The sequence below is a fragment of the Aptenodytes patagonicus genome, chromosome 3, assembly GCF_965638725.1.
Source record: "Aptenodytes patagonicus chromosome 3, bAptPat1.pri.cur, whole genome shotgun sequence".
NCBI classification, from domain to species: Eukaryota; Metazoa; Chordata; class Aves; order Sphenisciformes; family Spheniscidae; genus Aptenodytes; species Aptenodytes patagonicus.
In genome coordinates, this window is record NC_134951.1 from 42,176,746 (window position 1) to 42,197,581 (window position 20,836).

The 20,836-nt window shown below is 41.7% G+C and overlaps 1 protein-coding gene across 5 annotated transcripts in view; it reads right to left on the minus strand.

The window, feature by feature from the left end:
* The window catches only part of SYNCRIP (synaptotagmin binding cytoplasmic RNA interacting protein), a 26,372-nt gene extending 6,356 nt beyond the window's left edge, over nucleotides 1-20,016 (minus strand). For 3 of the 5 annotated variants that reach the window (XM_076333178.1, XM_076333177.1, XM_076333176.1), the window contains exons 1-10: nucleotides 19,846-19,909; nucleotides 18,212-18,371; nucleotides 17,208-17,326; nucleotides 16,914-17,021; nucleotides 15,085-15,198; nucleotides 14,825-15,001; nucleotides 9,714-9,849; nucleotides 8,615-8,820; nucleotides 3,401-3,550; nucleotides 1,943-2,064 (exon numbers count right to left, since the gene is read on the minus strand). In XM_076333178.1, the coding sequence (XP_076189293.1) occupies nucleotides 1,943-2,064; nucleotides 3,401-3,550; nucleotides 8,615-8,820; nucleotides 9,714-9,849; nucleotides 14,825-15,001; nucleotides 15,085-15,198; nucleotides 16,914-17,021; nucleotides 17,208-17,326; nucleotides 18,212-18,359 (1,280 nt within the window). In that variant the 5' untranslated portion in view covers nucleotides 18,360-18,371; nucleotides 19,846-19,909. Of the gene's footprint in view, nucleotides 1-1,942; nucleotides 2,065-3,400; nucleotides 3,551-8,614; nucleotides 8,821-9,713; nucleotides 9,850-14,824; nucleotides 15,002-15,084; nucleotides 15,199-16,913; nucleotides 17,022-17,207; nucleotides 17,327-18,211; nucleotides 18,372-19,114; nucleotides 19,135-19,845 lie in introns of those variants that run through there. The other 2 variants (XM_076333180.1, XM_076333181.1) reach the window with 2 other exon arrangements.
* Between the last annotated feature and the right edge of the window lie 820 nt (nucleotides 20,017-20,836).

Genomic DNA, 20,836 nt, shown 5'->3' on the forward strand with positions numbered 1-20,836 from the left:
GATCACAACCATTTTGCCCTTTTATCTACATATTCAGGTTTGTTTTTTTCCTCACATACAGTTTTACATGGCTAACAGAACTCAAACAGATGTGTTAAAGAGCAAAGTAACTTACACAGATTAAGAATTCTACTCCTGACAGCCACAAGGGGTTTCAAACAGCAAAGGCACAATGTAAAATGCTTCTTACTGATTAAATAGTCACTTATATGCAAGCAGATAAGACCACTAACTATATTAATGTACAAATCAAATTAAATCTACAGTTATATGGAAGTTTCCAGAAAAATAAAGAATTTTGTACAACTGTAAATATAGTACTCCAACATTTCAAGTAACTAGGATACAGACTTAACACCACACATATCCTTCTATTCCCTCATCTTTTGGAATCCTAAGGAAATTAAAAGCCCTTACAATTCACTAATGAACAGTATATTCAAAACCCAAACATGCCTAGAGTTTAAGCAAACTAGCTGCCTTGCTACTGCCTTGTAACAGTTCAGAAAAATACAGGAACACAGAGAATTCCCAAATGAGAGAACCAGAAAGAGGAACTGAACATGTGGCATTACCATACCTCTGACTAGAAGAACAAGAGAGGCAGCCCTACTTTACCTACCTCCACAAAATGAGACATGCGCATCTTAAACAATAAAAGGGGAGGGGATGCAGATAACATACAGCATATAAATATTAGAGGTGACATGCCAGAAGACTTCCAGTGTTATAAATACATGCACGCTATCCAGAAGTAATAAATCTGGGTCTCAGATAATCTGCAGAGAACAGTTGGGGGGTGGGGGGAAAAAAATCACACAGCATTATAACTGATCAAGTGCATTTTAAGAAAATCTTCCTTTTCATCACTGGAAACGGGCCATTATGAGATCCTGAATATCAAGCTAGCAAAACTGTTTGTATACTGCAGTATGAGAATGGTTTTTGGTATTACTCAAATTCAGTGAGAGAAAGCTTATCTCCAACCAGAGACAAGACAACCATGCAGACAGCTGCCTGTGTTGAGAGGCAAATTGTGCAACTTTCAACAGCATTTTATGTTTTAATTAAATAAACAGGTATTTATGGTGGCGTTGCCAAAAGAAAAAAGAAATCCACTTCTTACAGTAACATCAGATGTCCAAGGAAGAACAAAAGGGCCAAGAAAATTACAAGAACTGTAAGCAGGGCAAACTTAACCAATTCCATGTGTACAGTAGGTCACCATCTGGAGATCTGTATTAATCTGGTAACCTCACTATTCTGTCTTCTTGGATGCTGCACAGCAGCACTAGCAGAAGTTATTTTTGGAAATAAGGTGGGGGAGGGAAGAAGGTTAGGAAAGCTACAAGATATCCAAGAAGAAAAACACATGACAACATTAAGCAGAACACACTAGCAAGAGATGCCCCCCCCCCCTTTTTTTTTTTTTTCAACATTCAGCATTTATTAGTGCAAAATATCTATTAGTATGAGTTTATAAGCCTCAAGAGCAGATCTATCTTCTGGAAGTGGCAAAAAAGAATGTCAGGATCCTCCTTTCAGTGGGTACTTTACTAAACAGGGGGGCTGTATCAGTACTGCTAAGCCCACTGGGAGGAGCACATGTTGCTAAGTTCATCCACATGACGTATCAGTGTAGAAGTGCATGAACGTTTAGAATAAAAAGTGAGAAGTGTGTACATTTCATGACCTTCAAACATTTCCTCTGGTGCTCTCACACTCAATGAGCAGAGCAAAACAGTACCTGAATTCTCACCAACACCACTACTAGATCTTAAGTAAAATGCAAACAACTTAAATGAATCCAACATCTTCAGAGAAGCCAGAAAACCTGTATACACTATAGTATACCTACTAAAATACCCAGAAGTTCTAATTCTGTAGGAGTGTACATGTCTTTCAGAAGTAATACAACATATGTGCATGCATTTACACTTACATCTGATTTTTAGCCGCTTGTCTCTGAGCTTTCCGTTCTTTCCTTTTTTGATCTGGTGGCTTAGCAAAAACAATTTCAATGTTTTCTCCCTCTAAATCTTTGCCATTCATTTCTTCCATTGCCTGAAGGAATTAACCAGACTTTAAATATACTTCTAAGCATATCTGAAGTTATTAATTTTATTCTATCTTTTAGACCATGCATTTTAAAATTTGTTATCCAGAGCTAAAGTAACAATATAAAGCTAAAAAATTTTTTAAAATAATCAGACAGCATAGTATCGTGGGTTCCAGAGTTATGCATTTCCTCTTAACTTGGCTCTCAAACCCAGGACTGCATGTATCAGTTTAGAAATCTTCCACTCAAAACTGTAAATAGGCTTCAATCTTTGCAAGCTGTTTCAATTAATGAAGTGAAGGAACTGTCCTCTGAAAGTACAGGTTTTGCAATAAGGGAATAAATTTCTAATGTTAGCACACATGCAAACACTACTAAAGCTAGAGATCAGTGTATGTTTTTACTCCTTTATTTTACTTGCAATAAATGCAGCTTTCTTTTTAAATCAGAAGTTAAAAATCAGAATTTAACAGTCTCATTCTGACCACAAAAACACCCCAAAACAAACCATGACAAAAAAAAAAAAAGAAACCCAACACAAACCCACCAACACACACACATGTACAATTCCCACGGGTCACAGTAATTGATACAAGTTAAATTCAAGCAAGGGAATCCTAAAGATTCTACCACTTCTAAGGACTCTATATAGCTAAGCCTTGATGGGATTCATATCCTATGAAGACTCTTTCCATCATCTTCCTAAGCATCTGATTTAAGGCATCTGGATGAGTAAGAAAAACTGAATCTCCTTGTATCCTGCATCCTCCCACAGAACATAAAAAATAGATACACTATAGGCAGGAGAGGAATTACACTTTCCCCTTCCTAGTGACAGGTGACAGGAGAAAAAACACCAAGACCAGGCTAGCAAAACCCAGGAATGACAATTACTCAATTGTCCAGCACCTCTCATCAAAAAGAAAAGGTGTTTATTCCACACCGTAAAAAGGAAGTCGTTCTGTTCCTGGAAAATAAAAAGATTACCTAAGTTTTTATCACCTGCCCTAGAGAAACTGCTTTAGATTCTACCAATAATTTGGTGAGAAGAGTCATTCAAATTCTGGCACTTCAGTTTCAAATGATAACACATATGATTATCTTAGATACTTATCAGCAGAATTACTTAGGATAGGTGCATCTAAGATCCACTTTTCAAGCTAGCAACTGCGTCTTCCTAGGAGACACCCAGAGATGACAAAGTTATCAGTGACAATGTGTTACCATTTCTCCAGACAGAGCTTTTTCTCAAGTTAAAAGAATTATACAGCTTCTAAATGTTATGCTTAGTCACTACTTACACACACACACAAACACACAGTTACAGTCCTCTTCACTTACCTTTACAGCACCATCCCGTTCATCAAAATGAATGAAAGCATAGTCTTTTAGCTTCTTCACTCGCTCCAGCTTTCCAAATTGACTGAAGGCCTTTTCTAGTATCTCCTCTGTTACAGTATTGGCAAGATTGCGTACAAACAGAACTTTTACCTAAAAGAAGAAAAAAAAAAAAAAAAAAAAAAAAAGGACTTAGAAGTATGATCTAATTCCAAAACTCAAAATGAAGTTTTGCAAGCCATTACTATTGGCAGTACTGAAATCATAATTACATTTTATGTACAGCATTTTATATACATGAATACATGTATTTATATATTCATACAGCATGAGTTAGCTCCAAAATTCCCCAATAGAAATATTAAATGTTTTCAAACATGATTACGTAAGTATTAGTATCCTGGAAGTCAACCCAATTTGTGTTAATGTTTAAAAGAATCCTAGCAGCAATAATTTTGAACTCAGAACACTTTCAAACTTGAAAGAAGGCATCCAGGATTGGTTACACACAAAATAATTAACTTGTCAAAACATTTCATTGTTTAGACAGGTTTTTGCTCAGGTATTTGCAGAACAGTCATCACTATAATATCTAGGTCAGAGGTGACAGGCCTGCAGCTCTCAAGCTGCTTAACTTGTGGCTCCCATGCTATAGCTACACCAAATACCTAGCATCAGGACTGTGCTTGCCTGAGGAGCACTCAGTGACCTGAATCCACAGCTAGCAGAGAGAACACAGACAGAAGGGGATACTGAAGCTGACACTGCCAAGTCACCCTTGGACTGTCTCACAAGTCAAACCGTATCCTTCCCTTGAGGAACAGCCAGCTTCAAGTAACTCTGAAAGCCTGTTCCCTCCCCCAGCTCCCTAAAGCATGCAATATGGCTCTTAAACTACACAAAGACTGCTATGCAGCTTATAAAATCAGAGAGGTTGGTTATCTTTCAACTATTGAGATATGCCCCGTTAACTGCCTGATAGTGACTAAATCATCAATATAAAGTTTCATCAACCACCAACTGCTTACGATAAAAGAAAATACAGAGCAGCCTGACAAAGGCTTAAACTAGACTCTTATTTAATATAGCAGACAATGTACACTGGACACCAGGAATCACGTACATTAGTGATCCATTAGTATTCAAAGACTTGTCCTTGCATCCACACTGAGGTTGCACTAAATGACTGTATATTAGCATGTTTGCATGATGTCATCCATGAGTTCTCACAATTTACAAGCCTCTGACTTGCTGCGGAGAGTCCCTTCCATACGCTGCCACCATGCCCTGACAGCCTAGTCACCTCCTACTGCCAAAGAATGCTCAGTCTTACTTTCCTACAATGCAGCTGCATATCAGCAGTAAAGACCTGCAAGTTCTGTTCACATCCCCTCCGCTACCAGTGGTTTCAAACTAGCTGATGACAAAAAGTAAGTGAACATTGTACATGGCAGCACTGACTTCCCGCTCCTAACCCTGAAGGTCAATACAAATAACACAGGGTGTTAAGGAACCAAAGAAAGCATGCTTCGATTTTTGAAGCAGAGCTATAATCTCTACTCCCACCACATACAGGAACTCAATAAACCCAGACACCCTTTTTATAAGAATTACTATGTAATTAAGTTACAAATAAACAGGACAGACTTCCATAAATCTTTGTCTCACTCGCTAGTCAAACTAGGATGGGATGCAGAGTTTGTAAGAAGGGATACTACAGATCGTAAGTCTGACCCAGTGTACAAACTCTCATCTTTGGCAATAGTTACTCTTGCTGATTCTCGGGAGATGATAAAAGTCATAGCCAGCTCCACAAAGAAGGCCAATTCCTATCCTCTGTTAAGCTTCTCCTACATGCCTTAATGGTAAGAGCAACCTTTATTTCTTGCAACCCATATGTAATAACCATTTTTAGTGAAGTGTCCTAATTGCTACCTTAACCTATTTCATGAAAATTAATTACAAGAAGTTTTGTGATGTAATCAATGGTTTTAAAACCCGGTAACTCTCAAACAAATGTTCCTTATTCTTGTACTCTAGGAAAGGATGAAAACTAGAATCTCATGAGGAACCCTAAGTAGCCTTCACTAATAAATCCACAATGACTGACAGCGTCAGACGTGACTAAAAACCTCAAAAATCATCACTTTTTTGTTACAAGATGCACTAACACAACATTTTTTAAAGAACTAAAAAGCAACTAATTTAAATGTTTTCCAGTGTACACAAATCCATTAATCTCTAACAGCTGAATTTGTTTTACAAAAAAGGTTAGAGGCATAGCTAAACCAGTCAAAGATGATGTCGAAGCTAGGAGGCAGGTTACAGCGTAGGTTGAGAGAAGATGAACCCATTTTTACTTCATTTAAGCTATCTAAAGAGGGAAGGAAAAAAAAAAAAAAAAAAAAAAAAAAAGAAGTCCTCTTCATTAAGGCTCACAGATAACACCAAAGATCCATAAATACACACCTAACAAGCAATATACCCAGCAGCAGCATTTTGTCATAAAGGTAGAACCCGCCTTAAAACTGCTTAAGATTAGACTACCCCCAAAATTTCTGGGATCTGCTCCTTTTCCTCCTCTTACCTACAGCACAAACACTTCAGACTTCATTACCACATTCTTCACGGGCTGTCTCCTGCCCTGTAATCTACCAGGCAGCCATAAGCATAAGACTTTATTCAGCTGCTTAACCTGCCACTCCAAAATGTCCTCTGTAGCCTCAGCCATGCTACAGAAATCAAGTAAAACATTAAGAAATTTATCTGCACTACAGGTATAAGAGGCATCAAAATAACACTTAGGAGAAATTAAGTTATCAACACAGCTACTGAAAATTGGAAAAAACGCCACTTTGGACCAGAAATCAATTACTTAACCAGTTATACTCTGATCTGTCAGTACAAGCACTAATCTCCTGTAGCACGTGTCTAGCTTCAGAATCTAGCTTTCTACCTGATCACGCTCAAGGTACTTCATGTTTAAGGTAACACCCCATTTAAATTTTAAGTATGCATCCATACAGTAGTCTCCACCACATTTAAGCAAAAGTCTGGAGGAGAAAGAAAAAAAAGGTTCGAGAAAACATTTCAGAAATTTAAATTAGTAGGTGTCCATATTCTGAAGAAATGACATGCTGCTTCTGCGAAGTATTCAGAACAACACTGTTCACCTTCTGGCTACAAAGGTGAATTTGCCTTCCCCATAGTTTGCTCTTATGGACTTGTTTTTCTAGCAGTCTTGACAAGAAAACCGCCCATCAGATGATTATTCTGATAAAAGCAACCTACTCCTCCTACTCACAGTGTTTCCTCCAGAGCCTTCTACCACGGCAATGTGCAAGACAACAAGGGTCAAAAGCTCTCCCTTTGCTCCCGATTGACCGTACTCAGAAGCAACAACGACAGCCAACCCACAGCTCACATCTGGGAGATTACTGACTGCAGTAGCAGCTCAGCTGTTCTTTCTCTTCGGAAAAAGACAGCAATAAACAACAGAAAGTAAACCTAACACTTCCAGAAGTGCCAGATGCGGTCAGAGTTTCTCCAAATGTACAGTAAGTGGGCAAGAAAGACTGGAGTAGAGACTTTCCTTGTTGCAAGAATAAACTAAGAGACACAGCCAGCAGGAAAGGACAGACACCAATGCTTGTCTCAACTTCTGCCTTCAGATACAAGTTAGATGTTCTCTACTTTTTCAGTATTCTCATTCACACAGTCTCACTTTTCTAGGTCTTCAACCCAAGCTCCATGCCCTAATCTTTGGCATATGGCTCTAGAAGTATACACGTTGATTTTCTGCACATTTTCCATATTTATGTTTCTTCCCTTTTCATGTCCCATTTCAAATACAAAACAATACAAGGCATTAACACATTCAAAAAACTGTATACTAAATGGGGCAAACCACTATCAAGATTTAATTTCTTTAGCCTTTCGCTCCCCACATCTGTAAACTTACTTAGGAAAGATACCCGATTACGTCCCCTATCACTTCCTGCTCATCTATTCAGTCATGTCAGCAGAAGTTCCTGCTCATTTATTTTAACAGTTTGCTGGATTAGGTCTCTTCTCTTTTGAGCCAAGAAGCTGAACAGATACATAGGAACGCCATATTTAGGAAGTGCCACCTTTGACAAATTTTACCTGCAGGACTCTTCCCCACTGCTGACAGTTTATGATGCCGGGCAAGAAACAAAGTCTGCAGACAGGGTAGTCCAAAAGCTTCTGTAATACCTGTATTACAAAAGCAGCTTTTTCCCTAAAATGAGCCCCCACCCCAACCCTTTTCCCTTATGGCTCACCAAAGAGGAGATCCCAGCCAAGCTATCTTACTAGGTCCATCAAAGTAGGACTCCAGCAAGTGACGTGTCTCAGATGAGAGTAAAAGCACAAATGAAAAGCAAGCAAAGAGAAAGAGATAAGGATATGGGCTAGCTAGGAGTTTCCATTAAACAACTCAGCTACACAACATAACTGGGGGGGGAAAAAAAAAAAAAAAAAAAACAACAGGGTTGGGCATTCTCTCGTGGAAAAAAAATTCAGGTAATTCGTTTCTGGCAAAATATCACACACACATATATATATATAAAACAACTGCTACAGGTACTTCAAAACATTAACAGTCCAGACTTCAGTTTCACTGAAATATTCGAAATCCAAAATATTACTAGTCTTAGTATTTTCAGGAATTAACCCCCTCCCAAATTAAAAAGAAAGATACGAGTTCCAAATACAAAGTAATGGCCTAATTTCTCAGAAGTAACTGCTAAAGGCAACTTTGAAAATACGTTTGTGCACCTTACTGACATATGCTGATTCTGAAGTGATAGACAAAGTTCCAGGGTTAAAAAGAACTAAGGCTTGTTCTGTGATCATATCTAGATTTCGGTCCTTCCAAATATTAAGCTACAAAACCATTTTAACTTTTGGAGTCACCGCCACCACTTCCAGATGAGAAATTAAATACATCACCCTATGTGCCATTTTGGCAAGAATTATGTTCAACATTCAGCCTTGGGAGCACAAAATAACATCAGTCAATAGTTTTTAAATTCACATTAATTCTAGAGTGTGTTCATATTTTTATCATCTCACCTACAACATCTCTCTCAAGAAGGCTGAAACATGCTATTTAAACTTTTGCTAATGTCAGGAAGTACTTACTTTGGAACAAGGCACTTTAAATGTATTATGGTTCCCTTATAGCTTTATTACCTTTGCCATGACTTCAGGATCTGGGTCTTCTATAGGGTCAGCCCATTCAACCGTAACAACATTTCCCCAGACTTTCACTTTGCCACTCATTAACCTACGTCTGGCCTGAGCGGCAGTTTTGTGATCTTCATATTCAAGGAAACAGAAGCCCCGATTCTTTTTCTTGTCATCAGGCTGATGATACAATATGACATCTGTAAGACCCTCTGAAATTAAGCAAAATATTTATTTGTTATGGCTTCAATCCATGAATTTGTATTATAAAGTAGGGATTATCTTTCTGGCAAGTATGTATCTAACAAGTGGTTCCAAAAAAGCATGAACACACTAGACTTTTGAGACTATGTACATAATACAATTTCTCTACCTTCAAGACCAACATTTTCGAAGAGAGACATTAGACTATCCCAACTCAGGTTCCATTTTTATTAAGTGAAGAAAGCTTAGTAGCTATTGAAGAGTACCCTTCCTCTAACCGAATGGAGAAGAGATAAGGGCAGCCAAAAGTTGAGCTTTGTCAGTTCCCCTCTCAAACCCTGAAGTCACACCACTTATCAGCACGTGTTTTTTCCATGAATGTCTAAACAAGAGATCAAGCTTGCACTATTTTAAGACATCTAAAAAGTTCCAGTGTTACTCCAAGGAACCTGAAGTATATCATTCAGTAACAGAGAAAGCCATCAATTGTTATCTTTGCCAGTTTATATGCCGTTATCAAAAAGAGATCCTTATCAAATCACTAAGAATTCTGAAGCACAGAACTAGTTACATTCTCCAACCTGCTTCAGTTTTGCCTTGAAAAGTTTTAAAACATCCATTAGTATTGAAATAATTAAACCATCTATTTCTTTGCATGGCTTTTTTTAAACATTACACACTTATTTCTCTAGGTAAAACTTGGAACCACACATCTAGTCTAATCACAAATATTTCAGCCCTCAGCACAACAACAGTTTAAAAAAAACAAACAAAACACCTAAAAGTCGGGACAAATGCTGAGTGGTCTTCGTTTGGATTAATCATCATTCAACCAAAGCCAAGAGTTCATCACTCATGTTTGACATCTCTCCAGCTCTACAAAACATAGTTATTGACTTACCTGTTACTTTGCTAAATTCTTCAACAATTTGCTCCTTGGTTTTACTCTTAGGAATAGAACCAACAAAAAGCCTATTATTGGCAACAGAGATGCATACACCAATGTGTTTTCCAGAACGAATTTCATGGTTGTTGTACTGAAAGAAAAGTAATTGGACAATCATCAGTTACAGATAATTTTCACTCCCCTCCAACAGCGGCATACCAAATATTTTACTTTTGCAAATACAGCACTTAGTAATATATTGAATTCTGTGGAGCTTAACACATTCTTATGATGCATATTCAACTGTTCTGAAGTATACCCATGTTCTCTAAGATATCTCCACAATTTCAGCCAACAATTATTCTTCCCTTCCTGTTCAAGCCCCTTTCTTAATACATGTTTCTTTAGAGACTTTTTCATGTAGAACCATGAAAGGTAAATCTTATGTCCAAGTCATCAAGGTCAAGGCTTCTCCCTTCACAACAGTGCAGAAAAAAACACAAGTTCCTCTATAGATTGTACCTATGAATTCTTGAATTGTGTATAATACAAGGCAGGAGTTACAAAAGTCAGATTCTCTTCTAAAGTTCCACAGTTAACAAAAGAGAGCCGTGATCAGGTCTTCTCCACAAAACGTGCAAGAGCAATTGGCAAATACTTTCCAAAGCACATAGATTACACATGTAAAGATACTAAACAGCAAGAACAACCTTCTACTGACTTGAAATCCTAAGACTTCTGTTCAAATGTTTCTCCCATAACAGATTGTTTAGAAGACACCCTGAACAAGTCAGCAGTTTAAGGAAAAAAAAGTATTACTGTAGACATCTGTTGACAAAAAATGCCTTTCCTTGAGATGCAGACACAGATATGCATCATCCAAATAAGCAGCAGGGAGGTCAACTGGTGGGACATTAACCCCTTTCCAACTGGATGCCCTGCAGCAGACAGTTCTTTAGCCAAGAAAATGTATTTTGTGGTCAACATCTTATTGACAAGTAGCAGAATAGCTCTTTAAAATTTAATCTAGCTATTTATTCTATGAGTTATTTTGAGTTGGGTGGTAAACCTTCCTATATAAGCAAGTTCTCCCACATCCCTTCTTGCCTTGTACACTAAAATCAGGGTGAAGATGTTTGTTTATTTATATTTATCTCATGCAAAAAAAAAAATACATCACTGAAAGTTTTCAAAGCTACGCAACTGCACCAAATGTGAACTAAAAGGAGAACTGTACATGTGAAAAGTATCTGGGATAGCATCCTCCCAACTAATTATGTCTCAAAACATAGTAGGATAAAGACTTCTATCTCCATATCTGTTGCCCATGCAGCAGAAGAATAGTTGATTTTAAAGTAGGAAACAGCTGCATAGGAAGACTGTAAATATATTATGATCATTAATAAACAGAATTATACACATTAATGAAAAGACAGATTAAAGTATTTTTTTGAGCTACTGTAAAGAAACACCTTTAAAAAAAAGCTGACAGTTTATTAGTTACATTAGTTACAGTTACATTAGGAAGCACTTTTTTTACTGAGAGGGTGGTCAAACACTGGAACAGGCTTCCTAGAGAGGTAGTCAATGCCCCATGCTTGCCAGTGTTTAAAAGAGGCATTTGGACAACGCCATTAATAATAATGCTTTAACTTTTGGTCAGGCAGTTGCACTAGATGGTCACTGTAGGTCCCTTCCAACTGAAATAGTCTATTCTATATGGATAATAGAAGATATTATCTGACTGTTCCTGTTAGAGTCTAAGACCAAAGTCTGCCTACACATTTAATCCAAAAAGAGCCTCTCATACAACTAACTCATGGCAACAAAACAGTAATTTTTAAAAAATTAAAATATTCTACATATTGCAATTCCACACTAACAGTAGTTTCTAGTAGTTTTTTCATGCTACAATACATTAACTACTACTTTTCATTGTATGTCTCTCAACACAGAGAAAACAGTCTTGAATTAGGTGGTCTTGAATACAGAGTTGGTGGTTTTTAGGTAAATAGTTCGCATACCATCGGTAAACTTAGATTAGACATGAACAGGCCCAAATCATGACCTGGGTAAAGCGCCAAAACAGTCAGGCTATCAAATTAGCTATGTCAGCACACTGCTTCCCCCTCCTGTCACCACTGAATCAATGCCCGAAGTTAGTAACAGGGATATTACTACCCTTTAGACACTGTAATAGGTTGGGGGTTTTTTTGTGCTAAGTTCTGCAAGAACCTACTCACAAATAGGCCAAAGTATGCATAAGGTCTGTCTTGTCATTTTATCCACTTAAACTTTCACCAGCAATTTTAGTTTATTTCCAGCAGCAAATGGCAAGTTGTACTGCTATGCATAGCTGGCAAACTGCTTAAGGGGCATATTTGCGTAACTCACCTGTACCTGCACTTTGATCAAGCTTACACTTGCTCTAGTCAAAAATACACCATATGCTACTATAGTTTTCAGTATTTTCCTAAAAGCTTCACAAGTATTTCTCCTGTATATGTCTACAGTAACCTTAATCAGAAATCTTTTGAAAAACTGAAATCTAGCAACTTCATATGAAGTAAGAGGGAGAATTGAACATGTGTGCAAGAGAACACAACTAGAGTTATAATTCTTAACTCAACCAGTATAAAACAGAAGGTAAACACAAACATGATAACAGGGAACAAAATGCCTGGGGTTAAAAAAAAAAGGTCAGACTTCTGATAATCAGTGCTTGTGTGAACATTTGAGATGCCATTTCTACTTAAGCAGTGAGGGTTAACCCTGGACATAAAATTAACTGCTGTTTGTATCTGTAAGTCTTCTCAGTATAAGGCCATAGCATCACTCCATTTTTGTCTCAAGCACAGCCCCAAAGGTATTTCAAACAAAATTTAGGAAATTCTCCCCTTTAAGTGGCTTAAAAATGCATATGCATAAACAAAATCAAGGCTTCAACCTTTTAAATTGCAAGATTTCTTCTGGTTAATGAATAGGGTAAGTCAACATTAAGTTTATCGAAAAATTTTAGTTCAGTTTTACATTAAGTTGTTACAAAGACTGTGGATGATACAACAGCCACGCAGATATGAATTGTATGCAAAATATGTTACACCAACTGCAAGAGCTTGAAGACAGGTCAGTTTATTTCTGCTGCAGTTTGGGTATTGACAAAACCTCATAGCTGTCCCTTATTACTCAGAAGCCTACAGGCAATACAGAGATTTTTATTCTCATTTTTGCTATACTTCAGAGTCCTGAATAGGGGGGAAGAAAAGTGCCTCTGGGAAAAAGGTGAGAAATAACAAAAGAACCCCTATCCCAGGGAGTCCAGAAAGCTGGGAAATAAGTTGTATACACATCAGAAGATTATAGGTAGTATCAAAAAGAACATCACCTGTTAAAATACTAGGATATTAAAACGGCTAGGACCAAGGGTTCAGCATTTCTAAGAGGTCTGTCAGCAGCCTCTCCCGTGCATGTCTAACTAATACAAGTGATAGACCCATGATTTTCAACCGAGCTCTACAGCTGTATTTCGCTAGTACCCCTGCAAATCACCCCTAGACAGGTTGGGAAACTTATAATACACCAAACTAGCCAGCCAACCATGGTTGGAACCACTCAAAAGCTGACAAATGCCACAGGATCCAGTTTAAAACTAACCCTGTCCTCAAATAAGTTAGCATGAAGGCTGAAAAACTGCCCCATCAATCACAACACTTTTCAACTATTACACTCAGTGGCTATTTAACTGAAAAACAGAACACAACGCTTTTTTCCCCCTGCATATCAAAGATCAGATATAAAGGGACACCAAGTACCTCCTTCCCTTGTATCATTTAGTGGAAGACTGAGGCTAGGATCTGATGTTACTTTTATAGAAACACAACCTGAATGACTTTTCAGAGCATACTGCCTTTAAGCAAAATCCAGCTAAGTGAAGAAAAGTTCCTTTTTGTTCGTTTACTAGCTGCCTCTGAGAACATATTTGATTTGATTCACTGTTTTGCTAAGCCATGTGCGTAACTCTTAAGAGTTCACGCACAATATAAATAGCTAAGTTGTACTTTGTCGAAGAGGTATACGCAGTTATCCTCAGTATATTTGGATTGCACACAGGAACACCAACCGTTCTTATTTAAAAAGCTAAACAGCATATACCAGGTATTTTTGTACTCCTACTTTTGTAGACACTTCTATACTTTTTCAAAACACATTCCCATCTTCATCTTGATTTGTCTCCACCAACTGACTTACATTAATAATATGTCAATAGGGTACCTTAATGGTTTCAGATGTACCTTATTACAAAACAGAGATTTTAACCCTACTGTATTAATACCGTATCAGTACACCTCAGAATGAGTATCATTAGCACTCCTGAGGGTCATGCCGCACACTGATCTTGGCTATATCAATGCAGCAGTAACTAGCTCCAAAAATTCAAATTCAACTTAACTAGAAAAACAAAAGGGGCAGTGCGAGGATCAGGGCTGTGTTTCTTTCCCCTCCCTCTTTTTTTAGTGATGGATACTTCATGCATAAAACCAGGAAAGCTTAAGAGTGGCCTATTCCTTATATCAAACTATTTCACACCTGTGTAAAACAGAGGAAATGTTTTTTAACCTGGCAGGATTTATGACTTTTTTTTCCCCAGTCAGTTGCAGCAAACAGAACAGACCTCAACACTCAAGAGTGATTATCTCCCATGTGAAGTATCTTACGAAATTCTGTGACTTTAGAAGCATTTTTCCAGCACGGGGCCCCCTGCTGGTGCACAAGCAAATCAGAAATCACAGACAACCTGACCAATAGCAACCCAAACACCACTTCCTCCAAAACTCATCCAGATGCAGACAGCTCAGAAGTCACTATGGCTAACACAACTTTTGTTAATAATAAAGGCTCATCTAACTGGACAACAGCAGCCCACTGGCTTTTTTTTTTTCCTATCCCTAATACAGCCAGTAAAAATTTATACACAATGTGGAAATATTTAAAAACATCTAGTGGACATTTATGAAATGACCTAACAATGAGGCATCTTAAGCATTTAAGCATTAGGATCAGGACAACTGCTTATAAGCCAGAGAGTATTCTTAAAAGAAAAAAAAATCCAAAGTCAGAAAACTTACCAGTTTAACAGCTTCCTGAGCTGCCTCTTTAGTACAAAAAGTGACAAAAGCATATCCTCTATTTAGACCAGTTAGTGGATCCATCATTAAGCGGAGATCCCATATAGGGCCAGCTCTCTCAAATAATGGAACAAGTTCATCTTCAAACAAGTCTCTTGGAATCTTGCCCACAAATATCTACAACAGACATAGTATTGTTTATAAAAAAAATACTTCCAATGAGTAAGAATACATCTACATAAACATCGCCTTCTCCTTACCTCTGTACCAACAGAAGGTTGTTGTCCTGAATATACAGACTCTGGAGGAGGTCCACCATACTTTCTCTGTCCAGTAGTCACATCAAGAGTGTAGCCGGTTCTCTCCAAGAGCGCCTTCAAGTAAGAAACTTAAAATTTTACAATCATACACAAATTGAGGTAGTTTAGATGAACTTCATTCACAAACAGACATGCTTATAATTCGTCTTAAACTGTACTGCTTTGAAACTCCCACAGGCAAACAAGCCTACTGCTAGTACTTCAACAAGAAACTCGCAAAACAATTATTAGAACTATCAAGTAAAGAAACACTGCTAGAAAATTAGAGATTCACATAGAGTTTTCCCAATTCCTTCATTTTCATACAAAAAAAAGGCCAAGTAATAGAATAGCGAGCTTCCCTTTAATTAGAAAGATCTTAGTCTGAGCCACTTCTTGTTTTGGCATGTCCAATCCTGCAAACACTTAGGCACAGGAGTTCCCTTCACTTAATGAGATTACTCATAAGTGTGAAGTTCAAGAACACATGTTTAAGTGCTTACACCCCTGGAACACTGTACTGACTGCTTCAGGTATCCCACCGCTGAAGTGGTAGTACATACTTCCTTTCTCCTATCCTGTCCTCCACATCCCCCCCGCCGCAAATTCCTTGTGGGCACATATAGCATCCCAGCACAACTGATCCTCACTGGAATCACTGCATACAGTGACAGATATACTACCAATTTAAAATGTTAAATGAAATTCAGTATGTAAATGTATGATGAGAAACTCCTCTGAAATTAGTCTTTCTTAATAATTTTGTACAAAGACAAATCAACCCTACACACAAAGAAACAGCATATTAAACAAGCCTAATTATAATCAGGAGTTAGTAATTTCACAACTGGAAAATTGCAAAGTTATTTTAAATGCTATAGCCATCAGCAGTAAAAGCTATGCTACTTTAAGTTAGTTAACCAAGTCCTCATATTGTTGTTTTATGTGGTAGTGACAAAAACCATATCAGTTTTTTGAATTTGTAATTAATGGCATCCCAGCCTCAAAGTCAGGAGAATAAAGATTTTCTAGTTTCGCAAGCTACATAGTTATTTGTAATATATAAACACATTCATTTTGCAGTTTACACATGAAAAGTTAAAGATGAAAAGATTCTCTTGCTTTTTAAGACATCAGCTATGCATGCTTAGATAGTTACCAAAGCTTAAGGAAAGGAAAGAGTTGCTCGTCACAGAATTTTAAAATAAATCATAGTATGCCTAACTCTTGAGACAGGAGTCTCCTGCTAGCAGAAGACTCGGTCTAAGAAACAACATGTCCATTACTAAGACAGTTTGGGGTACAGTTTATGAGAACAGCGATGATGCCACAAGAAGTGGGCTAAATCCTGAATTCTTTACAATCTGTCTTTTCAGACACACGTGGTATCTCCTCTGTATTGTGGAGTTGCTTTAAACCTGAACTGAAGGAAAAAAAAAACCAAAACACCAGTAGCTGAAGTTGCGCATTGTGAACTCAAAGACCTATGGCTGACAAGTTTCCGAAAACTTAACTGTGAAATAGTAGAACTGTCTCAACTAGACATAAAGCAAACTGTCAAATCTTTCTCACTTTTATATATTCAGTTCCAGTAATTGAAAGTATATTAAGCTTCCTCTTGAAGAGGATTAAGTTTAAGATAAAAATGCAAGTGACAGCTTTCAAATAATGACAAATAATCTAAAATAGCCTTTTTAAGAAAAGCACAGTTCCAAAAGAATCAAGGTATCTGTCACAACAGCTTTGAAAAACCACAGACAGACCGCATAACTTATCTTTTAGGCACATACCTTAATTTTTGCCTCATCTGGTCCTTTGCTAGAATCTGCCACCTTGGTCCCCTGTTTTTCCCTCTGCCTGTATGTCTTCATGACTCCACATAAAAAGGCACTTTTGTTCTGCAAAAGACATATTAATCTTCAGTTCTGAAAACATAACAAGCCAGAACCTAATTTTACCTTGAACTAATACAGTGCCCATTTTACATATCACATATGGATCACTGAAGAGACTTAAGCAAACCTCTTGCCAGTCAGCTAGCAGTTTATCCCTCAACAATTATATTTTAAATTGCTTAACGTTACCTGAACATGTGAGAGATCACTGTCTTTAAACTGCTGAAGCACTGCCAATGCACCTTCTTCATTAAATTCCTTTAAAGCTTCAATAGCTCTTTCATCTAGATCACTATGTGCAACTAGCCCTAGAGAAAAGAAAAAAAATACGAATTATATTTGGGCAGCAATCTTTGTTTAACCACATTTAACACATGTAACGCATTTCAGTGACCCCTGAATCAATCACCGACTAACATAAGTTACTACACCTAAGAAATCACTTAGTCCTCTTAAAGGTAAGTATTTAAGTGTATTTAACCTTTTTTTCATCAAAAAGTGTCAAAAAAAGTTAAGATTCAGAGTAACAGTTACTGCATTTATGTACTCGTTTGACTTCTGTGAAACCCAGATGTTACACGGGCCAAGTTTATTTTCAATATCCTGAAGCTGAATTCAGAAGGATCTATCAAAACCTGACTTAGCTTGCCTAGCAATGGTACCTTGGTACATTTTGAGAAAACTATAAAGCCAAATAAACTGCAGCACTAAAAGTGACCACCACAATCCAAAAATCAAGCTTAAAAAATGCTAGCCATTACCCTGTCTGAGGGAACCAATACAATAACCTTTGCATCCATAAGCCCAAATACTATGTCACGAAGTATCATTTACATGAGAAGATGAATACCAAGGCTTCGGTTACTTACAGTTACCTACAACTACTGTAAAAAGTGCACAAAGACCACATCACCTACTCCTCCTAAAAATCATCTGTTGCCTATTCCAGCTGTTGCTATGGTCACCTGCATACTTTTCCTCCTTCCCACCCCTCAGCCCAAGTGGCCTGGCCCAAGACTTTTCTCTGAAAAATACTAGGACAAATTAAAGCACTGAATGGAAAACATCCACAGATTTTGGTAAGACTGCAGTTCCCATACTTTTGGAAACCACAAAAAGTTGCTATTTTAGCCCAAAGACAGCAGAATCCAATAAAATATTGTAAGCATGGTTTTGCAAGTTTTACATCTTACCTGCAACGTAAATTTCATCTAGTTTTTCAGCAACTTTCTGTGGTAAACCAGCATCAAGCAATGTCTGGAAATGCTCAGAATGGGTAACTGCAGCAGAAGTATCCATGGGCTCTTCAGTACCATTCCCATTAACATGTTCAGTAGCCATGTTTCCAGATATCTGTTCAAATGCAATAAGCATCATAATTAAGCTAAAAATATCTTCAAGTAGAACAAATCAAGTGACAATACATGCAACGGACTGCCCTATTCTTGAAAAAAAAAAAAAAAAATCGTAGACCACTTCCCTGATACTTTTTGATTTTGGAAGACGCACAAAATTCCTCAAAAGAAGCACTAACACAAAGGAAAGCCCTAACACCACTGCCTAGCGGGGGTGGGGTAGCTTTCACTGCAGGTTTTACACAACCCAGCCAGACACTCTGACTCACCTCCCTCTCTCTGTCTCTCTAACACACTCCCTAAGAGGCTCTGAACAAGTTAGAAATGGAGCAAGAAGCCAATGGCGGGGGTGGGAGGAAGAGCAAACCTGCCACATGCAGCCGCCGCTACCACCGCGATACCGCCACTGACACCCGCCGCTGCCTCCACCTCCCGTTGCAAACTCGCTACCCCCCGGAGCGAACCGCCTCTCCAGGCCCCAGGCGCGGCCGGGATCCCTTCCCGCCTCCACTCCGGTGTCGGCCGGGAAAGCGAGAGGAACAAAGCGCTCTTCCCAGTCCGCACCCACCCACGGTGGCGGCGGCAGCGGCAGCCGCCATGAGCCCGATGGAAACACGTGCTCTGCGCGTTCAGATGTCCTACAACTTCCTCCAGTGACCGACTTCCCCCCCTCTCCGCCACACTCCCGCAGGAGGAGCGGCTCCCCCCCACCCCAAGCCCCAGCCATTCCCCACCTCTCACCCTATTCCCCCTGGAGAGCGGTTGCAACACCCCGGGCCCGATTTCACCACTCGGCCGGGAGCTCGCGGCGCCTCCCGGCCCCGCCACCACCCCCCAGCCACACTTCTCCCCGAAACAATGCAGGGGCCCGCCGCCAGCCCCGTCTCCTGGCTGGGAAACGCCGCTGCCCGCCGCCCACCGCCTCACGACGTGACCGGGGGCACGCGAGACCCGAGCGGCCCCCCTCCCCACGCACACGCCGGGCATCGAGGTCGCGGCTCGCCCCGCTGCGGAGCGGCTCCCCCCGGCCCGGCCCAGCCCCTCACGGGCAATGAATGGAGCGGCGGAGCCGGCAGGACAATGAGGCGAGAGCCACGCGCCCCACGCGGGGACGACCCGGGTCCCCCCGGCCGCCGCCACCTCCCCAGCGCCGGCCAGCCGCCGGGCCTAGCGCGCGGGCACCGGCCCAGCCCGGCCGCCCCCCGCCCGACAGCAGCGGCCACGAAGGCAGCCAGCTCCTCCACCCATCACGCAGCGCCTGGCAGCCGGGCCACGGCCCGACAGCGCTGCAGGGCCCCAGCGTGCGCCTCCCGCCCCGCCCGCCAGCTCCACTCCGCCGCCTCGACCCCCTCCGCCGCCCGGCCCGGCCCTGCCCCGGCCCGCTCCCACCCCGCTCCGCGGGCGGCTGCCGCCGCTCCGAGCCGCGGCGAGCCCGGGCCCGCCGGCCTGCCCGCCGGCGCCCAGCGCCTGACCTGTCGCTGCGGAGGTGAAACGCCGTGCGAAGGGGCTCGGGGCGCGGCTAGCGGCTCGGCGTGCTGAGAAGCTGCCCCCCTTCTCCGCTCCCTCAGTGTGTCCGGACAGTGTGCTGGAGCTGGCGTAAAATGGCGGCCGCTCGAGCGCTCACGCCGCTGCTGGCACCAACCCCAGCCCCTTCCACTCGGCTCGGGGGGGGGGGGGGGGCGGGGGGGGGAGAGGAGGAGGCGCCGCGCGCGCTGGCGCAGCCCCAAACCCGGGGTCTCCCAGGCAGCTCCGCAAGGGTTATCGCCTCGCCCCGCCCGCCGGGCTGCCCGCGCGCGCGCCCGCCCGCCCCGCCCTCGCGCGCGCGGTCTCCTGCCCGCCCCTCCGTCCCCCACGCGCTCTGCGTTCCATGCGGAGCGGCGCGCGCCGCCCTCTCCCGCCCGCCCGGGTGGAGCGTCAGCCAGCAGGGGCGCGCGGCGCTCGCGCAGGCTGCGCGCTGCCGAGGGGGGGAGGCGGCGGCGGGACGAGCCCCGCGGGAGGACGGCGGGGCGAGCGGCGCGCCCGGCCTCCCCGGCGCCTTCCGCGCCGCCCTTGCACCTGTGCGGGCGCCACGCGAAAAACGGCGCTGGCGGAGCGGCTCGCCGGGCCGGCCGGGGATTGGGCGAGCGGCCGTTCCCACGGCGCGCAGGTGGCACAAAGGGGACCGCCGCGGCTGGAGGCGGGGTGTCCCGGCCCGCGGCGGGGGGACGGAGGAGACAAAGCCACGCAGACAAAGGGAGGGGAGAGCGGCGCTTTGTGTGGCTGCCGGCCAGCCGAGAGCCCGGCGGCGCTCCGCTCACGCCGCGGCCGCGCTCGGCGTTCCCGCTTTGGAGGCGGGAGGCGCCTCGCCCCTTTCTCTGAGGGGCGCCCGGGGCTCTCTCGCCCTCCCCCCTCAGGCGGGCTCCCCACGCCGGCCGCCGCCCGCCCCGCCCCTCCGTAACTGTCGTGCGGAGGGGGCGTTTTTCC